The sequence below is a fragment of the Cariama cristata genome, unplaced genomic scaffold (assembly GCF_000690535.1).
Source record: "Cariama cristata isolate BGI_N322 unplaced genomic scaffold, ASM69053v1 scaffold20308, whole genome shotgun sequence".
NCBI lineage: Eukaryota > Metazoa > Chordata > Aves > Cariamiformes > Cariamidae > Cariama > Cariama cristata.
In genome coordinates, this window is record NW_009630947.1 from 26,776 (window position 1) to 50,746 (window position 23,971).

The 23,971-nt window shown below is 42.8% G+C and overlaps 1 protein-coding gene across 1 annotated transcript in view; it reads left to right on the forward strand.

Annotated features, from left to right (window-relative positions):
- SGSM2 (small G protein signaling modulator 2) overlaps window positions 1–23,971 on the forward strand; it is a gene marked incomplete at its 5' end in the record, with an annotated part of 51,683 nt that overhangs the window by 17,985 nt on the left and 9,727 nt on the right. Inside the window, 14 exon segments of the mRNA XM_009705771.1 lie at window positions 1,353–1,515; window positions 5,494–5,655; window positions 8,597–8,664; window positions 9,181–9,326; window positions 9,756–9,890; window positions 10,351–10,475; window positions 11,515–11,582; window positions 13,256–13,419; window positions 13,966–14,095; window positions 15,557–15,691; window positions 19,117–19,267; window positions 19,829–19,893; window positions 20,350–20,495; window positions 20,950–21,078. Coding sequence (XP_009704073.1) covers window positions 1,353–1,515; window positions 5,494–5,655; window positions 8,597–8,664; window positions 9,181–9,326; window positions 9,756–9,890; window positions 10,351–10,475; window positions 11,515–11,582; window positions 13,256–13,419; window positions 13,966–14,095; window positions 15,557–15,691; window positions 19,117–19,267; window positions 19,829–19,893; window positions 20,350–20,495; window positions 20,950–21,078 — 1,787 coding nt within the window.

Sequence of the window (23,971 nt, forward strand, 5' to 3'; positions counted from 1 at the left end):
AACCCGAAAAAAGCAGCTCAGCTCAGCTGTGACCTAGCTGGGCTCTGATGCTTGTGGGTTATATGTGTTCTGAAGAAAGTGTAGCTCTGGCTTTTATAATTGTACGTCTCTCTCCTCACCCAGCTCCTCATTTCTCTTAAGTTTTGTATTAGTCACCAGGTAATGAGAGAGCTGCAGGCTGCAGTACTCTCTGAGCAGTTGCTGATGTGCCATTTTAAACAGTGAAACACTAATAAAAGCGGCTTGTAACTCTCCTGATACATAGCCTGACCTGTCCCGTAGGTTTCCATGTATACCGTAGTCTCTGCATTCGAGTTCCTTCCCAATCGTGTTAACCGATGTGATAGTAATGTTTCATGTGTTTCATGCTTTCTTCATAGTCTTCCCTTTGCCAGAGGAGAATGGAATACATAAGGCCGTTGAGGGGGAAGGGGTTGGTAGACTATTTTTTGTTATTTTCATATGTTATTTCCAGTGAGAGGTGGCATACCGAAAGTATCACGCTTCTGTTTGGGACATGAAGAGCTAATATTTTAATAATCAGAAATAAAAGCATGATTTGTCTTACCCTGCTTCTGCAAATCAAGATACTGTGGCAATGAAAGCTGTGTGGTCACTGGATAGATTAAATGATACACAGCAATCGACTGCATGCCAGTAGTTGGTTAAATACAGCAATTTCTCACATTCTGCATTCAGAGGTCAGTTCAGGTTTGAACCTGAACTTTCTGTAACTCACATGAGATGCCTTCTTGCCAGAATCGTTCTTCACAGGCCAGTGCTAAAATTCCTACAATATGATTTTAAAAATGAGTAGCAAATAACAGGAAAGTATGACCTCCAATTAGTCCTTTTCATTGCAAACACCAGAGCATATGGAGAAATACAAGTGGGAGAAGTGGATGCAGCAGCTCGCCAAGATAAACAGGAGCCTCTGGTCAAAACAGATCATCAGTAAAAGCGGATTTCTAGCTCGTTTTATCTTGAGTTAGGGGACCTGGTTCTGCCTTGAGGAGTTGAGAAGCGGTTTTGCCTTTGGCTTCATTTTCAGTAGAATTGGGAATTCTTTCACAGTGACATGCATAAAATTGGGTGAAAATACTGGGAGATATTTCAGTCCTTTAGTTCATTTATGTACTCACGTTATCTGTAACCTACAAGGTGCATATTGTTGCAGATTAGACATGTGCTTGCATCCTCTGATTTTGAGATCTAGTTTGTCTTTCCATCTGTCTCTTACCCCACTCCTCTGTTCCCTTGGCTGACCAGTGGGTGTTCGCAGAGGGCATTCACCGAAGAGAAGACCAAAGGAGAGCAGGACCTGTAACTTTATCTCCTTCCCTTTCTTGCAGGCGTTGTGGAAGCGTGTCTCCTGCACATGCTGAAGCGCAGGGCTGCCGGCTTCCTGCGGACGGACAAGGTGGCTGCGCTGTTCACCAAGGTTGGCAAGACGTACGCAATAGCTGGAGACGTATGCAAGAAGGTGCAGGAACTGCAGCAGCAGGTAGAAAGCAGGTGAGGCTGAGGTCTGGTTATCAGCAAAATTCATATGATGTGTGTGCGACCTGGAGAGGATACAGAGACTGCTTGGTAAATAGAAAGGGGTCTGTCTTGGCCACATTTGTTAAAGCTGTGTCTCTTTAGTGTCTGTGACTATAAGGCAAATGTTGTTGTTTGATTGAGCTGACGATTAGCAAAGGGACAGAGGTTGGGAACTGGGTCTTTGGTGTTTCGTTCCGCTTCTCGGTATAGCGGATAAACGCGTCCAGCCCACACAAAGCAACAAAAGTGAATAGTAACTGGTGGGTTTAGAGAGTGCTCACAGTCAGGTAGGGACCAGTTTGGACTGTTGGTGGGAAAGGATGTGGGTGAGGAGAGGAACTGAAGGACAGACTTACTGGAAAAGCTGTTTTGGCATGTTCCTTGCCAAACCAGTAACAGAAGATTTGTGGGTGTTATGGTAGAAATAGTTAAGTTAATGGACACAAAGAATGATAGGAGGAAGGGTGAACTCAAGAAGAGGTAGTCAGCAGTGAGAGACTGATCATAGGAAAGCAGTCAAGTACATGCTGAACTTGAGCACAGCTGAATTTGTGCTGTAGTCAAGGGCTTGAGATTGCTGAAAGTCCTAAACTACTTGTTAGTGGTGAGTAGTGCAGTTAAAATTTTCCACGTGGTTCTGCTGACTGAATCACAGTGCATGAGCTTGTGGGATGAGTGTCTTGTCTTGTAAACTCAGGACAGGAGCATTTTTTTCTTCTGTTTGTAGACAGCAGTGCATTGGCACTGCGAAGCCTTAAGAGGTCTTTGTACATTGTGGGAACTTTTAGCCTCTTGATCAACTTGCTGTATGGAGGGCTGTGTCAAGAGAGCTTAACTTCAGTTTGTGTTGCATTGAAGTCTTCAATTATTGACAGTTGTTTAAATTAGCACTTAGATTTCTGTGTAATTTTCTGACATTGATCTTTATTAGACTGCTAATTATGAGACTTCGTTATGTACTTTTTAATGGGCATGTACCTATTTTTGATATATTTTTTAATTGTGTGTCTACTGATATATACTGGGATTTTATTAGTTTTAGTTTTTTGAATGTTGGGAAGAAGGATGCTTTCTACTGAAAATTCACCAGCCTTGCTCCTCGGTTAAGAGCCCACATGAACCCTGCTCTAACCACCAGAGACCTTTGGCTGTGTCCTCAACAGAAAGAAGCAAATGAACTTTAATTCCATCATTTCTCTTGGAAAAATTTTGTGTGTTTTTCAGCTATTAACAACCACAGATTTTAAGTGCTGTAGAAAATATGCACAGCCAAGAGACTCTATTAGGAAATATGGCAGGGGGTGGACTCACTTCATTGAACCTATAAAATGAGACAGAAGTGCCGTAGCAGTCTAATTGCTCCTGAGGCTGTGGCTTAAGAACGCCCCTGTTTAGAATGCAGTTAAACACATTTGAATTCCTCTGATGTCAGTGGTGGTGTGTATTTCTTGACCTGGGATTCTCGCTGTGTGTGTGTTGCCTTGTAGAGATGCTGTCATGGCCTAACGGAGGACTAGGGCCTGGGTAAATGCAGAGGGGAGTTACAGGTCTCACTCGGAACGGCACCCAACTCATGTATTTACTCTTTGTAATTGAACACTTTCTTGAAAGGGGACCTGAGTGCTGTCACAGAACAGGATCATTTGAGAACATGGATTTTCTGCTGCAGATTGTTGAAGACATCTGGGTTTCTCTCCTCATTAGGACAAAACTGAACCTTCTTTTTCTGCTATTTTAAGGGGAGTATTTTCTGGGAAAGAGATTAAGAGGGTTAGTCTTCCCCTGTCAGTCCTGTGCGGTGTAAGAAGAGCGAAGAGCCAAGGCAAACCCGCAGTGCTGTGCCGAAGCAGGAAGCTAGCTCACCGCTCAGCTTTATAGTCCGCTTTTCTCCTGCGACTGCCTGATGCAGGAGTATGGACCCATCACAAGATGCCATCACATGCTGCGGCAAGGCTGGCACAGCTTCACCAGCAGCTACACTATGGACACGTGGCTTAGTTGCATTATGTATTTTAGGAGGAGAGGATTTGGGGCAGTGCCCCACCGGTGCTGTCACAGGAGACTCTCTGTGGCTGGTACCACCTTATAAAACCATGCATTGTGACTTCTTGCTGCGTGTTGGGTATTCATTATGGAGCAGTGTTGTCATCTTGTCTTGCATAACTCATGCTGCAGGCGAAGCTAGCGGGGAGGGAGGAAGGGAACAGAAATTCATGTTTCGGCTACATTGCTAGGCACCAGGAAGGAGAAACGGAGAGAACAAAACCATTTTCGTTTTTGTGGGTTGCCTTGTAGGCACTGGAAAGCTCTAGGCAGCAGGTTCAGCTTCAGAATCAGTCTCTGGTTCCAAATCTGTTCAGGCCACTAATAATCTCAACGGTGACAAGTGATAATTTGTGTCAGTGCCACCAAACAAGTGAAGGTTGTCAGTATGAAGATGTGTTTTGGATGCCACTACTCAATGGATGAGAGGTGCATGCTCGCTGTGGCGGGACACCCAGCATGGATAAGAGCACGTGTGTTGTGCTGAGAAGACACAAAACTGCTCCTTGGCATGATGCAGATTGCAGCTCCAACCGTGTGAGGCTGTGCAGTGGGTGGCAGGCGGCATGGCATACAGAGAAAAGTGCCATCTAGTTCATGCGGCAAAACACTGTCCCACAGCGTGCCTGGGGCACAATATGCCACTGTCCCTCATTGAACTGGGATTAAGTAGATTTTCTGGGCAGCAGATAACTCCACAGAGAGGAACAACTTCCCGCATGGTTCAGAGAGCACCATGCTGAGCAGCCCCCGCATTCTTGTTTACAGCCGCACTTGGGAAGTGATTCTGCTTTGTATAGCCAGCTTGCCATCCTGCCACGAAAAGGCAGCATTAAGCTCCTCGTTTCTGAGGTGGACCTGTTGCTGTGCTGGCTTATGCTGTAGGAACAAGCAGGGGGTCTTGGCTGTAAGCAAGCTCCCAGCTGGCTTTGGATGCTCACTTGCTATAGTTCTAGTTTCTCAGTTTGATGTTGCTTATCTCTTAGTTGTGTTGTTGTCGTTCTGTAGGTGGTAGGAGATAGGATCTCACTGCCAAGACACTAGCACAGACTGTGCTACAGCTATGTATGGTGCGTTACAGAGAGAATGAAAAGATGGGCCTGTGCCCAAGGATTGCCTGATGATGGTATGGCAGGAGGTCCCTGGAAAAGCTCTGCCTGTGTTGTCTTAAATCCTACTCCATGCTTCTGGTCTCAGTGGGAGTATCTCAGGCTAAAACAGCTGTGTGCCTTCTTGGGGTCATGGCTAGCTTCAGCCTGAAGGTACCAGGCAAAACCGGGAGACAAGAATCTTCTTTTTACCATCCTCCCTGTGGCTTTCCCAACTAAGTGTGAAGCTTTGTTTAATAAGAAGCAAACTTCTGTTCATCAGGTGCTACTTATTTTCTGCTACACTTTGCATTTTGTTGTTTTTTTTATTCTTCTAGGGTGTATGGTCTGCAATGGATTTACAGCCTATTCATTTCAGCCTAATATATGGGAGTTTTGGAGGAGCTCAAATGTTGGGCTTTTCCTAAAGCTCCAGAAGCGGAAAAGATATTTTTAGTAGGTGACTGTCTAGCCCAAGATACCTAATACAGGCCTGTTTGGGGGCTTTTTTTAGTGCTTGTTTAGCATCTGTCTGTGAATGAGATAATCTTTACAGACTTCTCCTGTTTGTAACTTGGAACTGAGGCATCCTACATCATCAGAGCCGTGATTTTCAGAAAATCCCTGATGACGGACTGACTAAAACTCCCCACTCCAGTGGTAGTGAGTACTAACACAGTAATGTAGACAGCTAGTATACAGATATGCATTTGTCAGATACGTGCTGTTTATTCCAACACCTTTCCACGCAGTCTTTCACTGGAGAGCTTTTTGTGAAGAGTCTGAATTCTGACTACTTTGACTTTCTCTTCTTCTGCAGGAAAAATCAGCCAAATGGGCAGGAACCCCTCAAGAGGCAGGGATCATCTGTAAGCAAAACACCTGTCCTGACCCCTCAGGCCATCAAACACATATGGGTTCGGACAGCATTGATTGAGAAAGTGCTTGACAAGATTGTGCAGTATATTGTGGATAACTGCAGGTAAGGAAAGACTAAGAAGCACAGGGATTTGTTGAACTGATGTGTTGAGGTATCTGTAACAAGGGGTTTCATCAAAAGTCTTCTGCAGACTTCTGTGATGCAGATTTCTTGTAAGAAGAAAACCAGTTGCACAGGCATTTAGGAAAAAATGTACTTTTGTTTTGAATCGTTGTCAGTGTTTCAGACTTACAAAAAAGTTAACAGCCATACAGCTTTCCAGAAATGAGCTAAAATACTAACTTGAGGTATACTAGGTGCCCAAATTCTAATGGGACCTAGACGTTAGTGGAATAGAAATGTCTTCTAATAGGTCAGGATCGCTTAATTCACTTACATTAGTTGAAAATAATCCTTTGGAACTTCAGGAGGTCAGAGGGGAAAATGCCCTTTGTAGATGAAAGAAGGGGAAATGAGTTTAGAACAGGAGGAGTTAATGACATAAAACCTTAGGGTTATGAAAACAGGTTCTTTGAATCATGTTTCCTTTTTAGAAAAGTCAAGCTTTGTGTAAAGTGAATTTTCCCTTGCAAAACAAAAATGATCTATTGGATGTAATCCACAGGAACTCTTTAAAAAAGAGGAAAAGACAAGTCTTCTCTGTGCTATCATTGCTTCCTGCTGTCCAGCATTAGCTTTGGTTTCCCGAGAGGTGGTTCTTAACTCTTAGCCTTCCCACCCTCCCCTAACTGATAAAGAAGAATTATGGGGCACACTGGGAACAATTTCCCATGAGAAGAGAAAGGTAGGAAGCCTAAAGCTTGGTGTGGTCCCAGAAAGGTATGTCTGTACCCACTGCCATTGCAATTTGTTCGCAGTGGTGCTCTTGTGATTCTGCACTGGGGGGACACATTCTTGGCTGTCCAAAGCCCATGGGTCTGAACAAGGAAGAGAGCTAGGGCAGAGGAACTTATTTTCACAGTATTTTCCAAGTTTGCATTACTGCTTTCCTTGTCGTCAGCTGTATTTTCATGATCTGTCTTGCTACTAAAAAGAGAGAGAATGGAAGAAAGGTCTTTGTGCTGTTCAAAGAAAACTACTGCTCTGGGATATCTACTGCCAGTTTGTTTTAAGAGCTATGTGCAGAAGAGACAGCGGGAGGGTTGGCTGTGTCCCAGAGACATAGTTAATGAAAGCATTTTAGTCCAGTGCACCAATATGTCTGCTGATACATGGATACAAGGATATTTTAATTTCTTTTTCCACGTAATTCACCTGGAGACGTGTTAAGAGAGTTCAGTCTCAATAGTTCCATTGCTGTGTATTGTAGATATTCACCTTACTGCCTTCTCTATCCATTCAAATGAGTTAGGATCAGGTCCTTCATTGCAGGTGTGTGATTTTGAGATCCTGACTTGGTGAATAAAACGAACATCCTCATAAGGCTTGTTGTCCTGCGTTTTTGTGACGTTACTGCTCAAATGCTCCATGTTTCAGTCCTTCAGCTCTTCTGTTCTTGAGGAAGAAAAGGTGGTTCAGAGTTTGGGCCCCATCTAGTGGAAGAGACAGTGGGGGATAATGACATTTCAAGCAATTTGAATGTTTTCATTTTTTTGTTATGTGGTTTTATAAGTCAGCTTTGCCTGCTGTGATGGGAAGACTTTGGGGTCGTTGCAAGAGCTACTATTTGTAGTAGTTCATTGTTCTTGACAGTGTTTCAAGATTATTCCTCACAGATGGAAGAGATGTTTAAGAATGTGTGGATCTTTTGGTCTCTGTGGAAAACTGACAAAATTGCTTGCAGAGAGTTATTGTTTGTCTCCATATTGCATTAGTGCCCAAAGCCCCAAATCAAATATGCTGGGTAAACACACTTAGCAAAAGGCAAGCTCCCTCCTCTCAAGAGCTCAGTTCAAAAATAGATGAGGCAGAAAGAGGGAAGTGACTTGCCTGAGATTACACAGCTGATCAAGGGCAGAATGCAGATCCACAGCAGAGGTGGTGGTCATCTTGTTAAATATAGAAGTCTGGAGTGTAGGTTTATTGAACTGGTTGTTCTAGGCTCCTTTTATGCTCCATGGATATCTAGTCAATGTCATTGATAAAGTTTAGGAAATGATCTAATTCTAAAGCAGATGTCTAAAATAGGCTAAATTAGTTTCTCCATAGGTTTCTTATGATGTATTTTAATGATCTTTAAAAATAGTTCAGGACACACCATGTTGTAAAAGCCTTCTTTACCTCCAAACCCCACACAACATTTCTTCTGTATGAGATCAGTAGATGAGCCAGTCAAGCTCCATTAGAGCTTTTAGAGGACATGGATGTATAGGTGATTTCTAGGTAATCCTAGCAACTGCTTTTCCTCTCCCTGTCAAGTTCAGGAAATATATGGGGTTTGGATGCCTTTGGTCCTGCCTCTGGTTGTTTAGATACAGTTTTCTTATTGGCCCATTGTGTGAGAGAGTGTATTTGATAATCACAGCAAAATTCTGATGCTGGAATTTTTGTGTTAGAACTGTAACTAAAACCAAGCTTTGGAAATGTGTTTTGCTTCAGTACGTGCACAACACTCTAGATGTACAGCTTAGATCCCATTTTCAGCCTTAATAAAACTCTTGAAACTCTAAACTCTTCAATCTTCCCTTTTATATGGGTAATTTAATTGTCTGAATTTGCTCTTGAAATGGGTGTTTGGCCTCAGTTGTTATTAAGTATGAAGTCTGACCTGCAATGTGACTTCAGCAGTCGTGCTTCCCCCTGCACACACAGTCGACTTCCACTGGACTGCTGGGGGGCCGCAGCAAATGCCGAAGGAACCGTCAGGTTAATGGCAGCCTGTCTGGCTTCTCTGCCCTTATCTCTTTTGCTTCCTTCGGCGTACTTTCTGGTAAGCGGTAACGTGGTATTTTTAAAGTCAATGGCCTCATGCTACTAGGAGGCATAAGAGCTTTTCAAAATAACAACCAGTGTTTTTAACTGGACTCTGATCTTTTATTCCTAGTAAATATTATGAAAAAGAAGCTTTACTGGCAGATCCCGTTTGTGGCCCAATACTGGCTTCTCTTCTAGGTGAGTTCTTGCAAAGTTACTACTTCTTATGCTAAAGAAAATAAATTGTGTCTTAAAACCTTTTGTATTATGACAGTGTTTACAAAAGGTGATTTTTATCTCTAGCATGCAGTTTACCTATTTATAATAGAGCAACATAGAAGATGTTGTTTTGTTTCTTACAAGACCAGCAGAGACTGGTCATCTGTTTTTATTATTAATTATTTGTTGGATCAGAGAACAGAATGGGAGTGGTTTTCTACTGAATGCTTGCTAGCCGACTGTAACGACTAATGCTGCTATGGCAGGGTATTGTGTCCTACGGGAATATTTTTGTACAGCCCTAGATAATAAGACCTGGTATGTTATTATATGTATTGTCTATATTAGGAGCTGATCCTGTGGGGTCATTAAGTGATCATTAATATTCACTTGGCTTGAGAAGGAAATCTCACTTTCAGTACTTGGCCAGCAGGAGAAGGCTAAGTATGTTTCTGAACAGACTCAGAACGTTTCTCTCTTGGGCTGTTTTCTTAGTTGGACCGTGTGCTCTGGAGTACACCAAGCTAAAAACCGCGGATCACTATTGGACAGACCCTTCAGCAGATGAGCTCGTTCAACGACACCGGATTCATGGAGTACACGGCCGCCAAGACTCTCCTTTGAAGCGCCCAGCCCTGGGAGTAGGTATTTACTGTGTAGCTGTTTCTGAGTTAAGGCACAGATTGATAATAAAAACAACCCCAGGAGGGAGAGATCTGAATCTAGAACAACCTTTCTTTTCTTTTCTGTAACAGAGCCTTTATCACAGATTAGAAGTCTGTTTGGGCCCAAGTGTCCTCTTTATCTGTACATGAAAAAGTTTGATATCCAGGACTAAATTCTGTGGCTTTTGACACTTGTGGTCTAACCAGGTAGTTCACAAAAGTTATGAGTCACCTTGGTCAGGGCTGAGTAAGAGTCTAGGTCATTTCTCTGCGAGGTCTCCTGGCTCCAGAAGTTCCACTCTACAGAGATTCCTCTAAAAGGGACTGTTCCTGTTTTATTGGCCTGCCGGTACAGTCATTCCTGTCCTGCCTGATCTGCCTGGTCTGTGTTTGTGTGTGTGCTAGATCCGGAAACGACATTCAAGTGGGAGCACATCAGAAGACCGCTTTGCTGCTTCGGCAAGAGAGTATGTGGAGTCCTTGCACCAGAATTCCCGAACGCACCTTTTGTATGGAAAAAACAATGTCTTAGTCCAGCCGGTGAGTACGTTGAGTTTTGGGCCAGTACACACAGCTGCTGCCTGGCTGTGACTTAAGAAGTCAGTAGTATAGGTAAGAATATAACTTAGGCTTGTCAAATACTTGCTTAATGTCTTGTCCTCGGGACAGTGCTGCCTTCCCACTTGACTCTGTTATGCTGAGGTAGGTTGAGATGTGACAAATGCTTTCACTGCCTCACCAATGTGAACTGTGAAGTGGGCGTATATTAGGAACAAACATACTGGACTGTATTTCATAAACCCGGTGACGGCACTGTGATTTTTCCCCTCTTTCTGATAGCAATATTAAATACCAGTACTTTTGGAGTTAAGGTTTCTGTCAGCAGTTCCTAGACAATGCACTGCTCTGGAACTTGTTGGGCGTAGGAAGACTGGAACATGACCATTATAGTTATGTGCTTGAGTCACCTGGATTGTCTTTTTGTTGCTTCTGTGAACAGAAAGATGACTTGGAGGCGGTTCCTGGGTACCTCTCCCTTCATCAGTCAGCAGATAGTTTGACATTAAAATGGACTCCAAATCAGCTGATGAATGGAACCCTTGGAGATTCAGAGCTGGAGAAAAGGTAGTCATTGCATTCCGAAAAAGATCGGAAGCATTCACAGTGTTTATTTCTTGTATACTTGGCAATAAGTGTAACAAGGCTCAATTTAACTGAAGGGCTTCTGAATAGTGTCTAAGTTGAGGTGTCAAGACAGCTTGGGTTCTGTTCCTGTTTTGCCACCGAGGAAGCAACTTTCTGAAGATCCTGTAATGCACTTGGATATAAGGCCTTTTCAAAAGGAGAACAAAAGCCCACTTTTCCAGGTGCTTGGGAGAAAAGGCTCAACACTACCTTCCATCATTGCAGTTGTAGTACCTCCCTTCAGAGGGTCACAAATCACTTGGCAAGCATGGCTAATTTCAGCTTCAAAAGAGAAACCTGCAATGTCACTGTCTCATTAGATCAGTTATTCATCTAATTTGGCATTCTGCTTCTGTGGAAAGGCAGGTAAAGTCTTGAACCAGACAGGTATGTCCTTAGGGAATGCTTCCTTCACCCTCAGAACAGTGATCTCAAATGGTTAATCCACACCATTCTTTTTCTAAAACTTAATGTCTGTTTTTTAATAGAATGTTAATGAAGGTCCCTACCCTGGCTTTTATTGCTGAACTCTGTTGAGGTTGTTCTCAGAAGCGTTCAGAGCCGTTTCCAGTGTTTAATCTGTAAGCTTGAGCCCCAATGGATTTACATGCTGCTGCCCATAAATGACGTGTGCAAGACAGAAGTGAACCCGGCTGTCCTGAAACCCAGCTACAAGACCGTTGTGAAGTCTGTGCCGCAGGCATTTCAGTGTTAGCCAGAGCATTGTTGTAACCTGGTATGAGGTTGGTGAGGCGAAGGGGAGGTGAAGAGGGAAAGGGAGATTATGAGAAGGCTGGTGCCAGATGTATTCGCTGTGGAGAACTAGTTCTTTTGCCTTTTACTTGACAATTTACCTGAATTGACCCAATTTAATAAGCAGTTATTAACTTAGCACAGTCTTTTTATTGGGTACTTGGAACTGCAAGCACTCCTGAATATGGAAAAAAAATATTTCCTGCACTTTTTCCTTCCCTCTTAGTGTTTACTGGGACTACGCATTGATAGTGCCACTCAGCCAGATCGTCTGCATTCACTGCCATCAGCAACGTAAGCATAAACCTTCTTCTCATGCGGGCACTCCCAAAGCCCCTTTCTGCCAGGTGAATGTTAATGCTGCTAATGCTGCTGCCATTTTATATGGTGCCTGTTAGGGGTTTATTGCAAAAGGAGGCAAACCATTTTTCTTCTTCAGATGTCCTCACTGAAAGGCCTGGTGAGAACTCCACGGCCTATCTCACGGTGCTCTAGTTGCCAATTGCTTTCTGTGTGCTTTGTTTTCTCTGAGCATCTGTGCAGAACAGCACTTACGGGAAACTGTCAGCAGCAGGTTGTAACCATAGAAGCTTTGACTTTGTAAGCATGGGCCTCCATCCATTGAGCAGTGCAAAAAAAGGCAAGGGGGGAAAAAGCAGGTCTGTCAACCACATCTATAATGGTATCGTCAACCTGTAGAAAGGGAGTGCCTGTAACCAGAGCCACCCTGTAACCAGACCATCCAGTTCCCCGTAGCCCCATTCTCCTCAATGTAGGGAGAGGAATCTGGAACAAAACATCTCTCCCACTGCTCTCCTTACCACAAGCCTTAAGTCAAAATCATAGACCAAAGACAAAGAACATTTAGAAATTTTATTTGGAGTCAGATTTGAGTTACAGTTGGACTAAAGGACCTTCTGAACTAAGAGCCTGTTTTAGAAGACAGTTTATGATAATTGCTTTAAGATGCATAAGCAAGAGAGCCACTTGGATGATTGCTTTTCCTCCCTCGGTGTCATTAACACTTCTAAGTAGTCATGGACGTATGGGGATCAGTGTTAAAATCTAGAATCCTAGCTGGTAGAGGATGACAATTGCAGCGTTGGTTCAGGTCCATTTGCCTCACTTCAGTCAGCTTCCCCAGGACACTTCGTGCCTGTCCAGTATTTCATTGACTGGTCAGACGCATCACCACTCTGCTTTGGGGCGGTTCCTTAGGAAAAGGGGAATTAGATGACTGATGTGAAACATGACAGCCTTTGTTGTTCTTTACTGAGAAAGCCGTTTCAGTATCAGGTGCCAGGCATACACAGCATGATTTTTGTTGTTTGCAAAAGATGACAGACACTTGGCGGTCCTGCCACAGCACCTCACTACCAGACTGAAACTTGCACAGCCATGCTGCGGAATGCAGCCGCATTCATTCTGTTTTGGAAAAGGAAATTAAGAACCTAATTCACCTTTTGAAAATTGTGCAAGATGCAGATTATTATGCTTAAAGGAGTATCCAGAGCCCAGAGTGGTTTTCCTTATTTGTGCTCTATTTCTAGTGACAGTGAAGACAAATGAGAAAAATTTACAACAGGGAACGTGACTTGCTAATTCTCACAAGAACAAAGCTTGATGGCTTCTGGTTATATCCATTAAGTTGGTTTTCATGCTAAATTGTGTGTCCTTTGTCAAGTTATGTCATACACTAGAGACTTAGCTTAGTTATTCCTTTATTATTTATTATATTAGTGTTCAGAATCACTTTAAATGTTTCTTTGTGAGGCCTGTCGTAGTTTGCTTGTATATTGAGCTGCTTTAGGGCTAAAGGACCAAGATCATCCCTAGATTGCACTGTGACTTACAGAGGTTTGTTTATCTACGTAGAGATGATCACAAATAAAATTTACTTAGAAGATGAGAGCAAAAAATAGAGGTTCCAGTGTAACAGTGTGGACTCCCCTTGTCCTCCTTTGCAGCAGAAAGCAGATGGACGTTAGTCTTGGTGAGTCAGGATGGAACTCAGAGACCTCCACTGCACTTCCCCCAAGGAGGTCACCTCCTCGCGTTTCTTTCCTGTCTGGAAAATGGCCTTTTGCCTCGTGGTCAGCTGGAACCACCGCTTTGGTCCCAACAGGGCAAGGTACTGCCTCTTCTGATGAGCTGCTTGTAGTAGGTAGGACCGCTCTTAATGTCTTAACCAGCATCCTGCTCCGCAGAGTCTGGGCATTGATTTCCAGCTGCTTTATAGTAAAGCAGGAGGCAAAATAACTCCATTTAGTCCAATTTACTTTTTATACAGATAGTCTATAAAAATTGTTCATACCTTCATCACCTCATTGAGCAATGAACTGGAATCTGCTGTTGTATCAAAATATGAACCCAAACGATAGGGACCAAGACTCAAATAGAGACTGGGACATACTTGCTGTCAGAGGCCTGGATTATTGAAGAAGCTGGTTCCCCACTCCCATGCATTACAAGAAAAAACTGTGTTTTAAGTACACAGAAAAGTTGTGTTGAGTACCCCTAAACCACCTTTTATATATGATTCTACTGTTGTGTTCTCCCTCGCCTCCTCCCAACATTGAAGGTTTAGTTTTAAGATGCCAAAAGGTCTGAAGTACTTAGTTTGTTGTGCTCTGTTAGTTGTTTGTAGCTGAATGTATGGAATCATTATTTTCTCTAGGGTAAGGTATTTCCAAAACTTCGAAAACGGAACAGCAACAAATCAGTGGACCTAGAGGAAATGCCAGCTGAAGACACTTGTACAGACTATGTGTTTAGAATTATCTATCCAGGACACAAGCATGATAACAGTAAGTGCCTTTGTTCTGCTTTGTTAAAAAAAAAATATGAAAAAAACTAAACAAAAACCTAAGAAAACCTTGAGTAGTATCCTGGGAAGTAACTGATGGTAACAGACAAGCCAGGTTTTTGGGGTGCAGGGGGAACCTATCACAAAACTTCATTGTGATAATTGTGATCAACAGGTACAGCTTACTGTAGGTTTCCTTAATGCAGAGTGAAACTTATCGTCATGGAAATGAGGTTGGGGTGGGGAATCTTGTTTATATTTACTCTGTGTTTTGCAGAGGAAGTTTTCAAAATACTCCCCTGGGCTTGCAAACTGAGACTAAAAGCAAAAAGATTGCTTGACTAGCCAAGAGCAGTTTTGCTCGTGAAGTGAGGATATTTTTATTGGCCACACTACTTGCTCATAATGTTGTTATTAGAAAAAAAAAAAAACAAACACACCAACATAAACTCAACTCTTAAAGTACCCCAAGAACTCCCTGGGCTAACTTTTCCTGGCTTGGAAGCAAGAACTTAACAATGGATAAATAAAGGCCCTTCCAAGGAAACTAAATGAATTCCCAACCAAACCACCTCATGTCATCAGTGAATACAAATTCCTTACATGCAAGAAGGCATTTGAGCTAGTTCTCAAACAGCATGTTTGGTTTTATTCCCCTTGGCAAAGAAGCAAGAATTTCCCAGGAAGATCAGATTCTAAAGTTTACAGGGGATTTGGATTTACTGCTCTTATTGGGATTTACTGCTCATATTGGGACTTACTGCAGCTGAAAAAGCAGAAATCCCAGCTGAACCCTCCTTACCCCAGGCAGCTGAACCACAATGGTGGCCGTGCTTTATTAGGGCTTCTGGATTTGCCCAGGTAAGTTCATGCACACAGCAGCAAAAGCATGTTCTGCCTTTGCCTGAATCAAGGGGACTGCAGATTCTGTGGGCACATTAAGCACAGACCTGCCTGAGTGCAAGACAGTGCTGGCTCCTGCCTTGGGCTTCCTTAGGAGGAGGCCTGCACCTTGCATGTTTGCAGTGCCAGACAAAGCTGGGGAGCAGAATGTTTGCTGTCCAGATGCGTCTGGCACAGATTTCAGAGTGGAAAGAGGCCACAGCATTGATAAGGGCATGGTGAAGGAGAGAAGCCCATTGGAGCCTAGAATTCCCATGGAGTTTTGCTAAAAAGCATACTCACCTCCTGCAGGCTGGCATTGGGACCTTTCTCCGTTGCCATGATGTGACGTGTGCTCTGGGAACACAGCCTGTGCACAATCAAAAGCTGGCCTGTGTTTGGTGGAGCATGCTTTCTTTCTGAAAGAAACTCATTTTTCATACCCATTTACAGAAGCTTGTGCCTTCAAGGAGAAGGCAGGATTCAAGACCTTTGTCTTTGCTGAACATGTGCTTTTGAGCTTCCTGCAGAATCGAGTTCTCTCTTCTTATGCTCCTCTTTCACTATTTTCTTTGAGCAGTAACTATTAACTACCACCACTTAGCTGCCAGCCGCTCTACCTCTGTTGACGATGATGAGGAGGAGGAAGATAAGCTACACGCAATGCTATCAATGATCTGCTCTCGGAACCTCACAGCTCCTAATAGGATGAAAGGTTTTTATCCTCCTCCCTCTGTGTCCTGGAGCTCTATTGCAGCTCGTTCCACTGATGCATACAACAGTGTTGGCATTATTACAGGGAAAAACATTTCACTCACGCCATGAGATCTGGAAATTAAGTTGACTGTGCAGAGAGGTTTGGAATAGGCTCACAACCTGTGGGAAGTGGAAACAACAGCATCCCCCATCTCCTTTGAGCGTGCGTGCTGCTGAACAGACAAACCTTCTCTCCTTCCAGAGGCTTCCTGCCCCACCTTCACAAAAGCTGGATACTAGAGCACGTTCTCACAAGAGGAGGGAGTAACAGGTCTTTGTGTTCTCCCTCCGTGAGTTAGCTGTGTACAGCCTAACAGACTGGGGAGGGCAGCCTTGTATAGGAAGGATCAGAGGTGAACCGTTACAGCAGTAGTAGTGGTTTGCTGGGCAGAGTCAGAAATGGAGCGTGCCTGTGTAGACAGAGTAGAGCAGAAGTGTAGTGAGTTCCCATTTCAGCCCAGGGATGGGTAAGTGTGCATGCTCCCACACTTTGGATACCTCTGTAAGGTAGCAGAAGTGTGCAGAGAAGATTGTATGGTGATGCAATACCTTTCTGTGGTTGGGTGCTTTCATTCCACTTGCATTCATAGGCTAGGTGGGTTTCAGATGATCAGGTACAAAAACTCTCCACCCTCCAAAAATTTGTCATCTAATTCTTTTCCTAAAGCAATTCATAACAGATGTATTAAGTTGATATTCTCAGGAAGTGTGTGTATTAGCAAGCATTCAGGGTCTGGTACTGTAGTTCTGGAGACTGCGAAGTCCTTGCCTTCGCAAAGGAGGAAGCTGAATGGTGTACAGAATAATCCACTCCCCAGGCCAAACCCCTCCTGCACACCTTGGATTATAAGGCTTGCAGTTGTTCAGAAGACAAGCAGGCGTTGTCGAGGCTTCTCCACTAGTTCGTGTGAAATCTCTCCCCCTTCTAGGCTTACCAGTTTCTGCACAGCTTCAGTACCACCAGACTTTTGGCCTTGATACCTCTTGAGTGCATGTGCCAAATCTGGCATGCCCCTGCTATAATCAGAACAACAGCCTCTGCCTCTTCCTAATAACTGGAGTGTACCAGCAAGAACAGAATCTTCTCTGTTATCAAGCTGTAAGGTAGCTGTCAAAAGTTTGACGTCTGCAGATGAAGCAGGAAGGAGAGCGACTGCTTGCACGTTTGGCTCTTGCCTATATTTTTCATTTGTTACATTAGCGTGAACTGCTTTTTCTGGTATTTCTATTTCCCAAGAAAAACATGATGTATCTTGACTCCAGATAAGATACTCGTACCTTTAAATAGCAGAGGAATGATTTTGGTTCCAAATGGATGTTAGTCCTGGTCTGGTGGGACTGACTGTAGGAGACAATAATTGCCCTGCATCTCTGTATAGTGCTTAAGTTCTGTTTAGATAGGATATGAACATGGGTTCAAGGAGATCCTCCTCATTTCTTGTAGGCTGCCCACATGCTTATCCCAAGGTAGCAGCCCCTAGAAACTGGTAAAGCCTGGCCCAAGTTAATAAAGAGTTCTTGGAAGAAGGTATGGATGGAAAGAAACACCAAAAATGCAGCGTTCCCCTTGGAAAAAAGATACTGCTTCAAGAAGTTTCTGTGTGTCTTAACTGATCATGTCTGGATATGGGTGATAATGGAAAGGAAGAAGGTTTAACGCTGCCATATACACGTTAAGAGGCTAACGCTGTGATCTAAAGCATAAGAAGCACAATTTAGTCAGGTGATGGAAATTTTAAGTTACCAGTCTAGAACAACTGTCAGATGCCTGCTTTTGCTTATTTAATCTTGAAGTTAATGGTGGAGTTAGGAATATGTCTTATGTTTGAGCAGTGATTCTTGCTGAACTAGATTGGATTGGCTGTTGTCTCTCCAGCAGCGTCCCTTTTAAATAATGACAACACTGTTGTAGCAGGTTTGCTAGCCATTTGCTTTCACATTTTGCAACATGCTCGACTTTTGCATGTAGCTGAAGTTACAGATAACACCACTACAATTAAATAAAAGATGCTGTTCACTCTAATTCTTCACTAATTCAGGTACCTTTCATCTGAATCCTTAGGTTCTGTGGGGTTCTTTCCTTGTTTCTCTAAAAAATAAAAAATTAAAACTGAAAAACCCACTTTTCTTGTCTGTAGAGGGGAGGCAAAAAGTAATGATCTAAAAATGTTTGTCCAGTGGTTTTTATTTGAACCCAATAAGAAGCTGCAATAAATACTGGGTCATTCAGCTCCTTCCTGAAGAATTAAGGTGAAGAGCATTTTGGCATCACACTTTGTTTTGTGAAATGAAATACACCTGACTGCTTCCGCATGAGCCTGTGCTTTTTCTGTTAACAAATGTTTTCACTCCACTCCTTCCTCACCTATGCCCACTTTCTAATAGGCACTACTAAAATGCTTTGTGCTACCTTGATTTAAAATGCATGAGATGGTTTGGAATTGCCCCTACCACCACCCAAAAAATGTATGTTTTAAAAGCACGGCCCAGGGGACTGGATTTTGCTTACAAATGTTAATTTAGTGACATACAGTATTATGACATTTGCCTTAATTTTAATCATGGGTGAGCTGAAAGGCCAGTTATTTATTATAAAACAAAAAACCCACGAGCTCAAATGCCAGCTGGGAAAGTTGCAGAGCTGAAGCCAAGCTTTTGGGAGGCAACTGGTGATTTTTTTGGATTTGCCTTCCTGAAGCTAGTTAAAAAGGCAGATAGATTTGGTGGAGCAGGGATAACTCGAGAAGCTGCACCGTACTGTTGGATCACACTTTGCTGCAGAGTATCCTACTTTTATAAACATAGTGTTAACATTAGTAGGACTTGAACTATCCTGTGCTAAATATTTTAGGATCTGGTTCCGAGGGAGAAAGAAGCATCTTCTGAAAATCACTGAATCAGTTTGTCTTAATTTCTTTTATTCTCAAACTTTCACTCGAGCTGGACTAGCAGTTACATGGCTGATTCCAGGAACTGCAAAATGAAATGCTGAGACCTGAATTAAATAGAAGGTCAGGTTAGATGTTCTCTTCTGGCCACAAATAACATTACCATAGCATTACACAAGAACCACTTCTAGTTGTTACTGCAGCACCCTTTTCTCTGTTCTCTTGAAACACAAACTGGGATGTGCATGGGCGAGAAAGGGGGAAACGGTGAAGGGATTAAACTTCGTGGGAAGTGACCGTGCACAGCATGCAGCTGATTTAGATGTGCTGACAGCAGTATTTCTGAGGTCACTAGGACAGTGCTCTCCCGTTTTTGGAATCAAGGTTCAGAGCCTGCTGAGAAGTAAAGCATGAAGCCATCAGGATGCACAGAAGAAAGAGGGGGAAAGAAGAAAAAAGGTTGATGGCCTGCTGTTTGGTTTGTTTTTTTCCCTAGACACCAGCGAAATGATAGAGATGCAAGGCTTTGGGGCAAACTTGCTTTCATGGCAGCTGGAGCACTGCAGCCAAGGCTCCTCATGCGTCTCCTGTTCAACAGGCAGCTCTCCCTACGACATACCCAGCTGTTGCAACTGCATCCATGATAGGTAAGCAGGTTGTACAGAGAGCTTACCTGGGAGGCTTTGTGCGTGCCGCAGTTCAAAGCAGGAAGGTTTTACTGGTTGCAGCACTGCAGACAGAAAGTAACAATTTTCAAGTAGTTTCCTACATAAAATGATGGAGTTAGACAGCAAGAAATTTAGTTTATTAAAACTAACCTATTAAACTACTCTCAATTCATATTTTGATAGAAAAATTGCATCTAGTTCTTTTGTCTAGTTTAATATAATTCAGCTCTGGAAGCGTTTTCTTTAACAAGTCATTAACAATTACAATGAAGGGCAACGATTCATCTAATTTGACAAGGACCTTTACCATGCACCTGCAGCAGTTGCAGCTAAATATGCCAGGTGAACCTGTTTCGGGCCAAAATGCAGGTGGGGAAGACACTTTAAAAAGTGTAATTTGTCTTTATTGTTGTCCTTTAGCTAAATAAATCTTGGTGCAGAGAAAGAATTCCTATGTGTAGGTCCTAGGGATCAGCATAAAATTCACGATGATCTCTCTTCCTCGTGATCTATCATGTTCCTGTTAATGTGTCTCCACAGAACTCCATTAAAGATGTTGTGTGAAAGCATGAAGAGGCAAATAGTTTCCAGAGCCTTTTATGGATGTAAGTGAAGCTTCTTATATCCAGCCCTTGTGGTATCTACGTGCTTATCTAGAAAACATGTGATGTTTGTTTTAGAAAGCAGTCCAAACCCAAATTTATTGTTGTGAGTCAGATCACCTCAGGGCAGTAGGGTGGACGTGACTCAAGTATCATAGCTTCATAATTCCATTATTTGTGGGTTTTGCGTATAGTAATGGGCGAACTGATGCTTAGTGAAGACAGAATGTAGTTCCACATTGCAGTGAAATACTCTACTTGGATTTTACTAGTCTGTGCAAGATTTATTTAATCTTTCTCTGTTGCGATTCTTCATTCTTATGGAGTACAATGCAAGTTTAGTTCATATAGGATTATTAGTGGCGGGTTTAAAATGTCACAGCTTCATCTTCAAACAGGGGCTACTGGTACTAGGTAGACTGCTCGTTTATAAAAATCTGCCTCCTGCCCCAACCACAGGGCTTGCCTACTGCCGACATTTGTCAACAGTGCGAACTCATCTGTCTGCCCTCGTGAACCACACTATTATCCCACCCGACAAACCCTCCAGTGCTGCAGGAGGCCTGACTAAAGAGGTCTGGAGCAAGTATCAGAAGGACAAGAAGGTAAGTAACAGAATACCTTTGTGATCATTACAGTAGCTCCCCTACACTGCTGCGTCAAGCCTGATATCCCCTAGAATGGACCCCAGGAAGTATTAAAGGTGTTTTCTAGTCTTCACAGGATCATTTCTCTTTCTAGTAAGAGTGAGTCAATTCTTACAGTTTCTTTTATCATTTGCTTCTCTGATGATGGCAAAGATAGCAATTAACATCAAAGCAACTGATCTCATGATGACTCTAGTCTGTTAAAAGTTAGACTATTTTCATGGGAGGCATGACAACTTATATTAGAGTGGATTTGTGCGAGGACCCTAAAGGCTTGAATCAAGTAGCAAAATTTATTTAGTTCTGTGCATGCATTTCACTGTCTTTAGACTTGGTATTAAGTGTATATGAGCATGCCTGAGGAAAATAAAGATGTATTACCTTCAATACCTCTTTCTCCTGACTGCTGTAGAATTACAGGGAACTGGAATTACTAAGAAGAGTTTACTACGGCGGGGTACAGCATGAAATTCGAAAGGAAGTATGGCCATTCTTGTTAGGCCACTATAAATTTGGCATGGCCAAAAAGGAAATGGACCAGGTAAGCACAGTTCCTGGGGATCTGAGTTACGTTCGCAGAATGGGTTTTGTTTTCTGAATAGCAGGTGTTAGTCTTTATTATTGTTTAATATTCTTGAGGGAAAAATGCTACTGAAAACGTCAGTGACACGTTAGTAGAGAGTTTATAGTATCATGTTATCATGTCTGAAAGTCACTAAAAGGAAGCTGTTTAGTGAAGTCAGGAAACCTGCATTCAGCCTCTGCCTGTGACACGTACTTTCCCTGAGCAAATCCTGTTTTCACAAATTTGTCACTTACAAAACCGGGAGACATTGATGTTTGGATAGTAATTTGAGTCATCCCTCTTTTATATGGTATGTTAGCTGAGTTATTTCAAAGAGCATTTTGAAGTGTAACTACTTTACTACATGATACTGCATCTGCACGTGCGGACTTCTATTGGAGCTGTGAACAGCCCAGATGTACCTTCTGAAGTGCACTTGGAGTTACTGTCTAGAGGCTAATTTGTAAGTTTGTTTTGCTTTTGCTAGACTTGATAAGATGTACCTCTGTAAAACACAAGGTGCAATTTCAGATGACACATTATTCCTCTTAATATCTCCCATGCTGCTGCTAATATTGATCAGTGAATAAGTGCCTAGGTTACGTGACAGCCTTATTTCGCGGTCTGAAACTTGGCATCAAGTATATAGTTTCCATTAGTGAAACCACAATTTGTCCATCTCTTAGTTATACTATCTCCTTTTGCTAATCTGTTTACAGCAATAGCAACTTTTTACTTTGCTGAGTGCTTTCATTTGTTGTAATTACTAGGCAAGTGCCTTGATAATAAACCAGGCTGGTAACAAACAGATAGAGCTGAGCAAAACGGCAGCCAGTTGTGCCTTCACTCAGTCTCGCTTACTGACAGAAACTGGATGTGGTTCCAAGCCAGAGTGCTGAGCAAAATACAGCAGTACTCCAGTTCTTTACCCTTATATGCTTTCTGTAAGTGTCTGCTAGGCTACACCAGCCTTTATCTGATCCAGCGTAGCTGCTGCTTTGAAGGCCGTGTGGCATTTTTATTGCAGTACGGAGCCAAAACTAATGTATTACCCTCAGGTGATGTGTAATAGGCCCAGGTTTCTACCATAATGCAGCTATAGAGCTCATCACGTGCAGAGCAAGAACTTAAGTGTGATGGGCAGATTGGGCAGGGCCGCCGTTGTAAAGGTCTCCTGCGGTCCTTGGGCTCTCGTGTAGTGGGAGCACCAGTCTGCCATTACAGACACCAGCGCTGCTGCTCCTCTTACTCCTGGACTGTTGAGGAAAGGGACGTTCTCCTTCACAGAGCCATAGGACTATAGTAGGACACTGCCCTGTGGGTAAGGTCTGGATTTGTATGTTGGCAAAACATGGCTTTCAAGTGACATGAAGAATCACCCAAATGTTTGCCGAACTGTTTAGAACAGTAATGAGATTTGCCCTGGAATATAATTAACACATTAATCTGCTTTTGTGTTTGTGTTATTGCCAGGGAGGTAGCACTCATGCAGTAGCTGATGTTGTTCTGGATTAAATGGATAAGGAAACATTTGGCATTTGCTACCTCCCAATTATTTTATATCCCAAGGGATAGTTTATAAGCCCATGAGCACCTGCAGATCAGAAGGGCGGCCTGACCTAGAGCCTTGCAATGGAAAAATTAGCTATCTTGCAGACAGTGGACACTTTTAGGCAGCATTCTTACTAAAAATTGCTAGAGCAATTTGACTTGTTTTTCCTCACACTAATCTTTATAAACCACTTCTAAACACGGATGGAGAAATATACCCCTTAACTATTCAAACTGGATCACAATCCAGATTCTTCACCATGATTCCAGTCATCTTTGTAGGTATTTATACTTAAAATTTTCCACCTATAGCATGTATATCAAGCACGTTCCGCTGAGCACTGCTGAGGCAAATTCCTGCCCTCCCACGACATAAGCATCAGAAGAAGACAAAGTACCTCAGAAACCACCGAGGGCAGCAAGTCCTGCTGGTTGCCTTATCTCCTGAAGGCCAGGCACACCGCCTCAGAAGAGAAGCAAATCCAGATATCCAGCCAGGCTGATACACTGCCAGAGTCCTGTTGGAAAGTACATCTGTCCTGCAAGGGCACTTGTTCAATCACTCCTTTTTTGCTACAGCACAAGTTGAGAAAATAAGTCCTGCTAGAGCACCACGTGGACTGGTTCCTTAACTCTTACTGTCTTGGTGAAAAAGGGAGAGCCCTTCTGAACACTTCCTTGAATCTGGTGCAGAGCTTCGGCAGGAGTGATGTGTGTAAATTGCAGCACTTCCTGAAGCACTGTGAATTTATTACACTTGCATTTGGTGCTCCATTCATTATTCTCCTTTTGATTTTTTTAAACTCACATTTTCAAGAAATACAGGATATTGGAGGTTTCTTGCATAGACTGCATTTTGCTGTCTCTGTTCTCCAAGGGTATATGAACCATCAGATTTATGATCCATGTGTAAAAATAGAAAGTATGTCTGGACCTGAAAAAAGGACCCAGATACTTAGATTTTCAGAGCAGGAGATTGGGAGCCACAACTCATGGATTCTAGCCCCAACTTCAAAGGGCACACACATGTATACAGCTAGAACATAAGAGATTTGGCAAGAAGAGAGAAATACTTGAGTCCATTTGTATGATAGGAATTACAGTAAATTCATAAAGATATGTTGCAAGGTATAAAAGGTCTCATCTGCAGAATGCAAGCTCCTATTGGAAATTTTTTTCCATGAGTTTGTACCATACTAACACAGGGGTGCTCCAAGCCTTATCTGGAATTCTAATGAGCTACTCAACACCAGTAGTAAATAACAGTAATAACTCACTCCTCAAAGAAATGTGCTGTTGGAGTCCAATTGAATTAAGA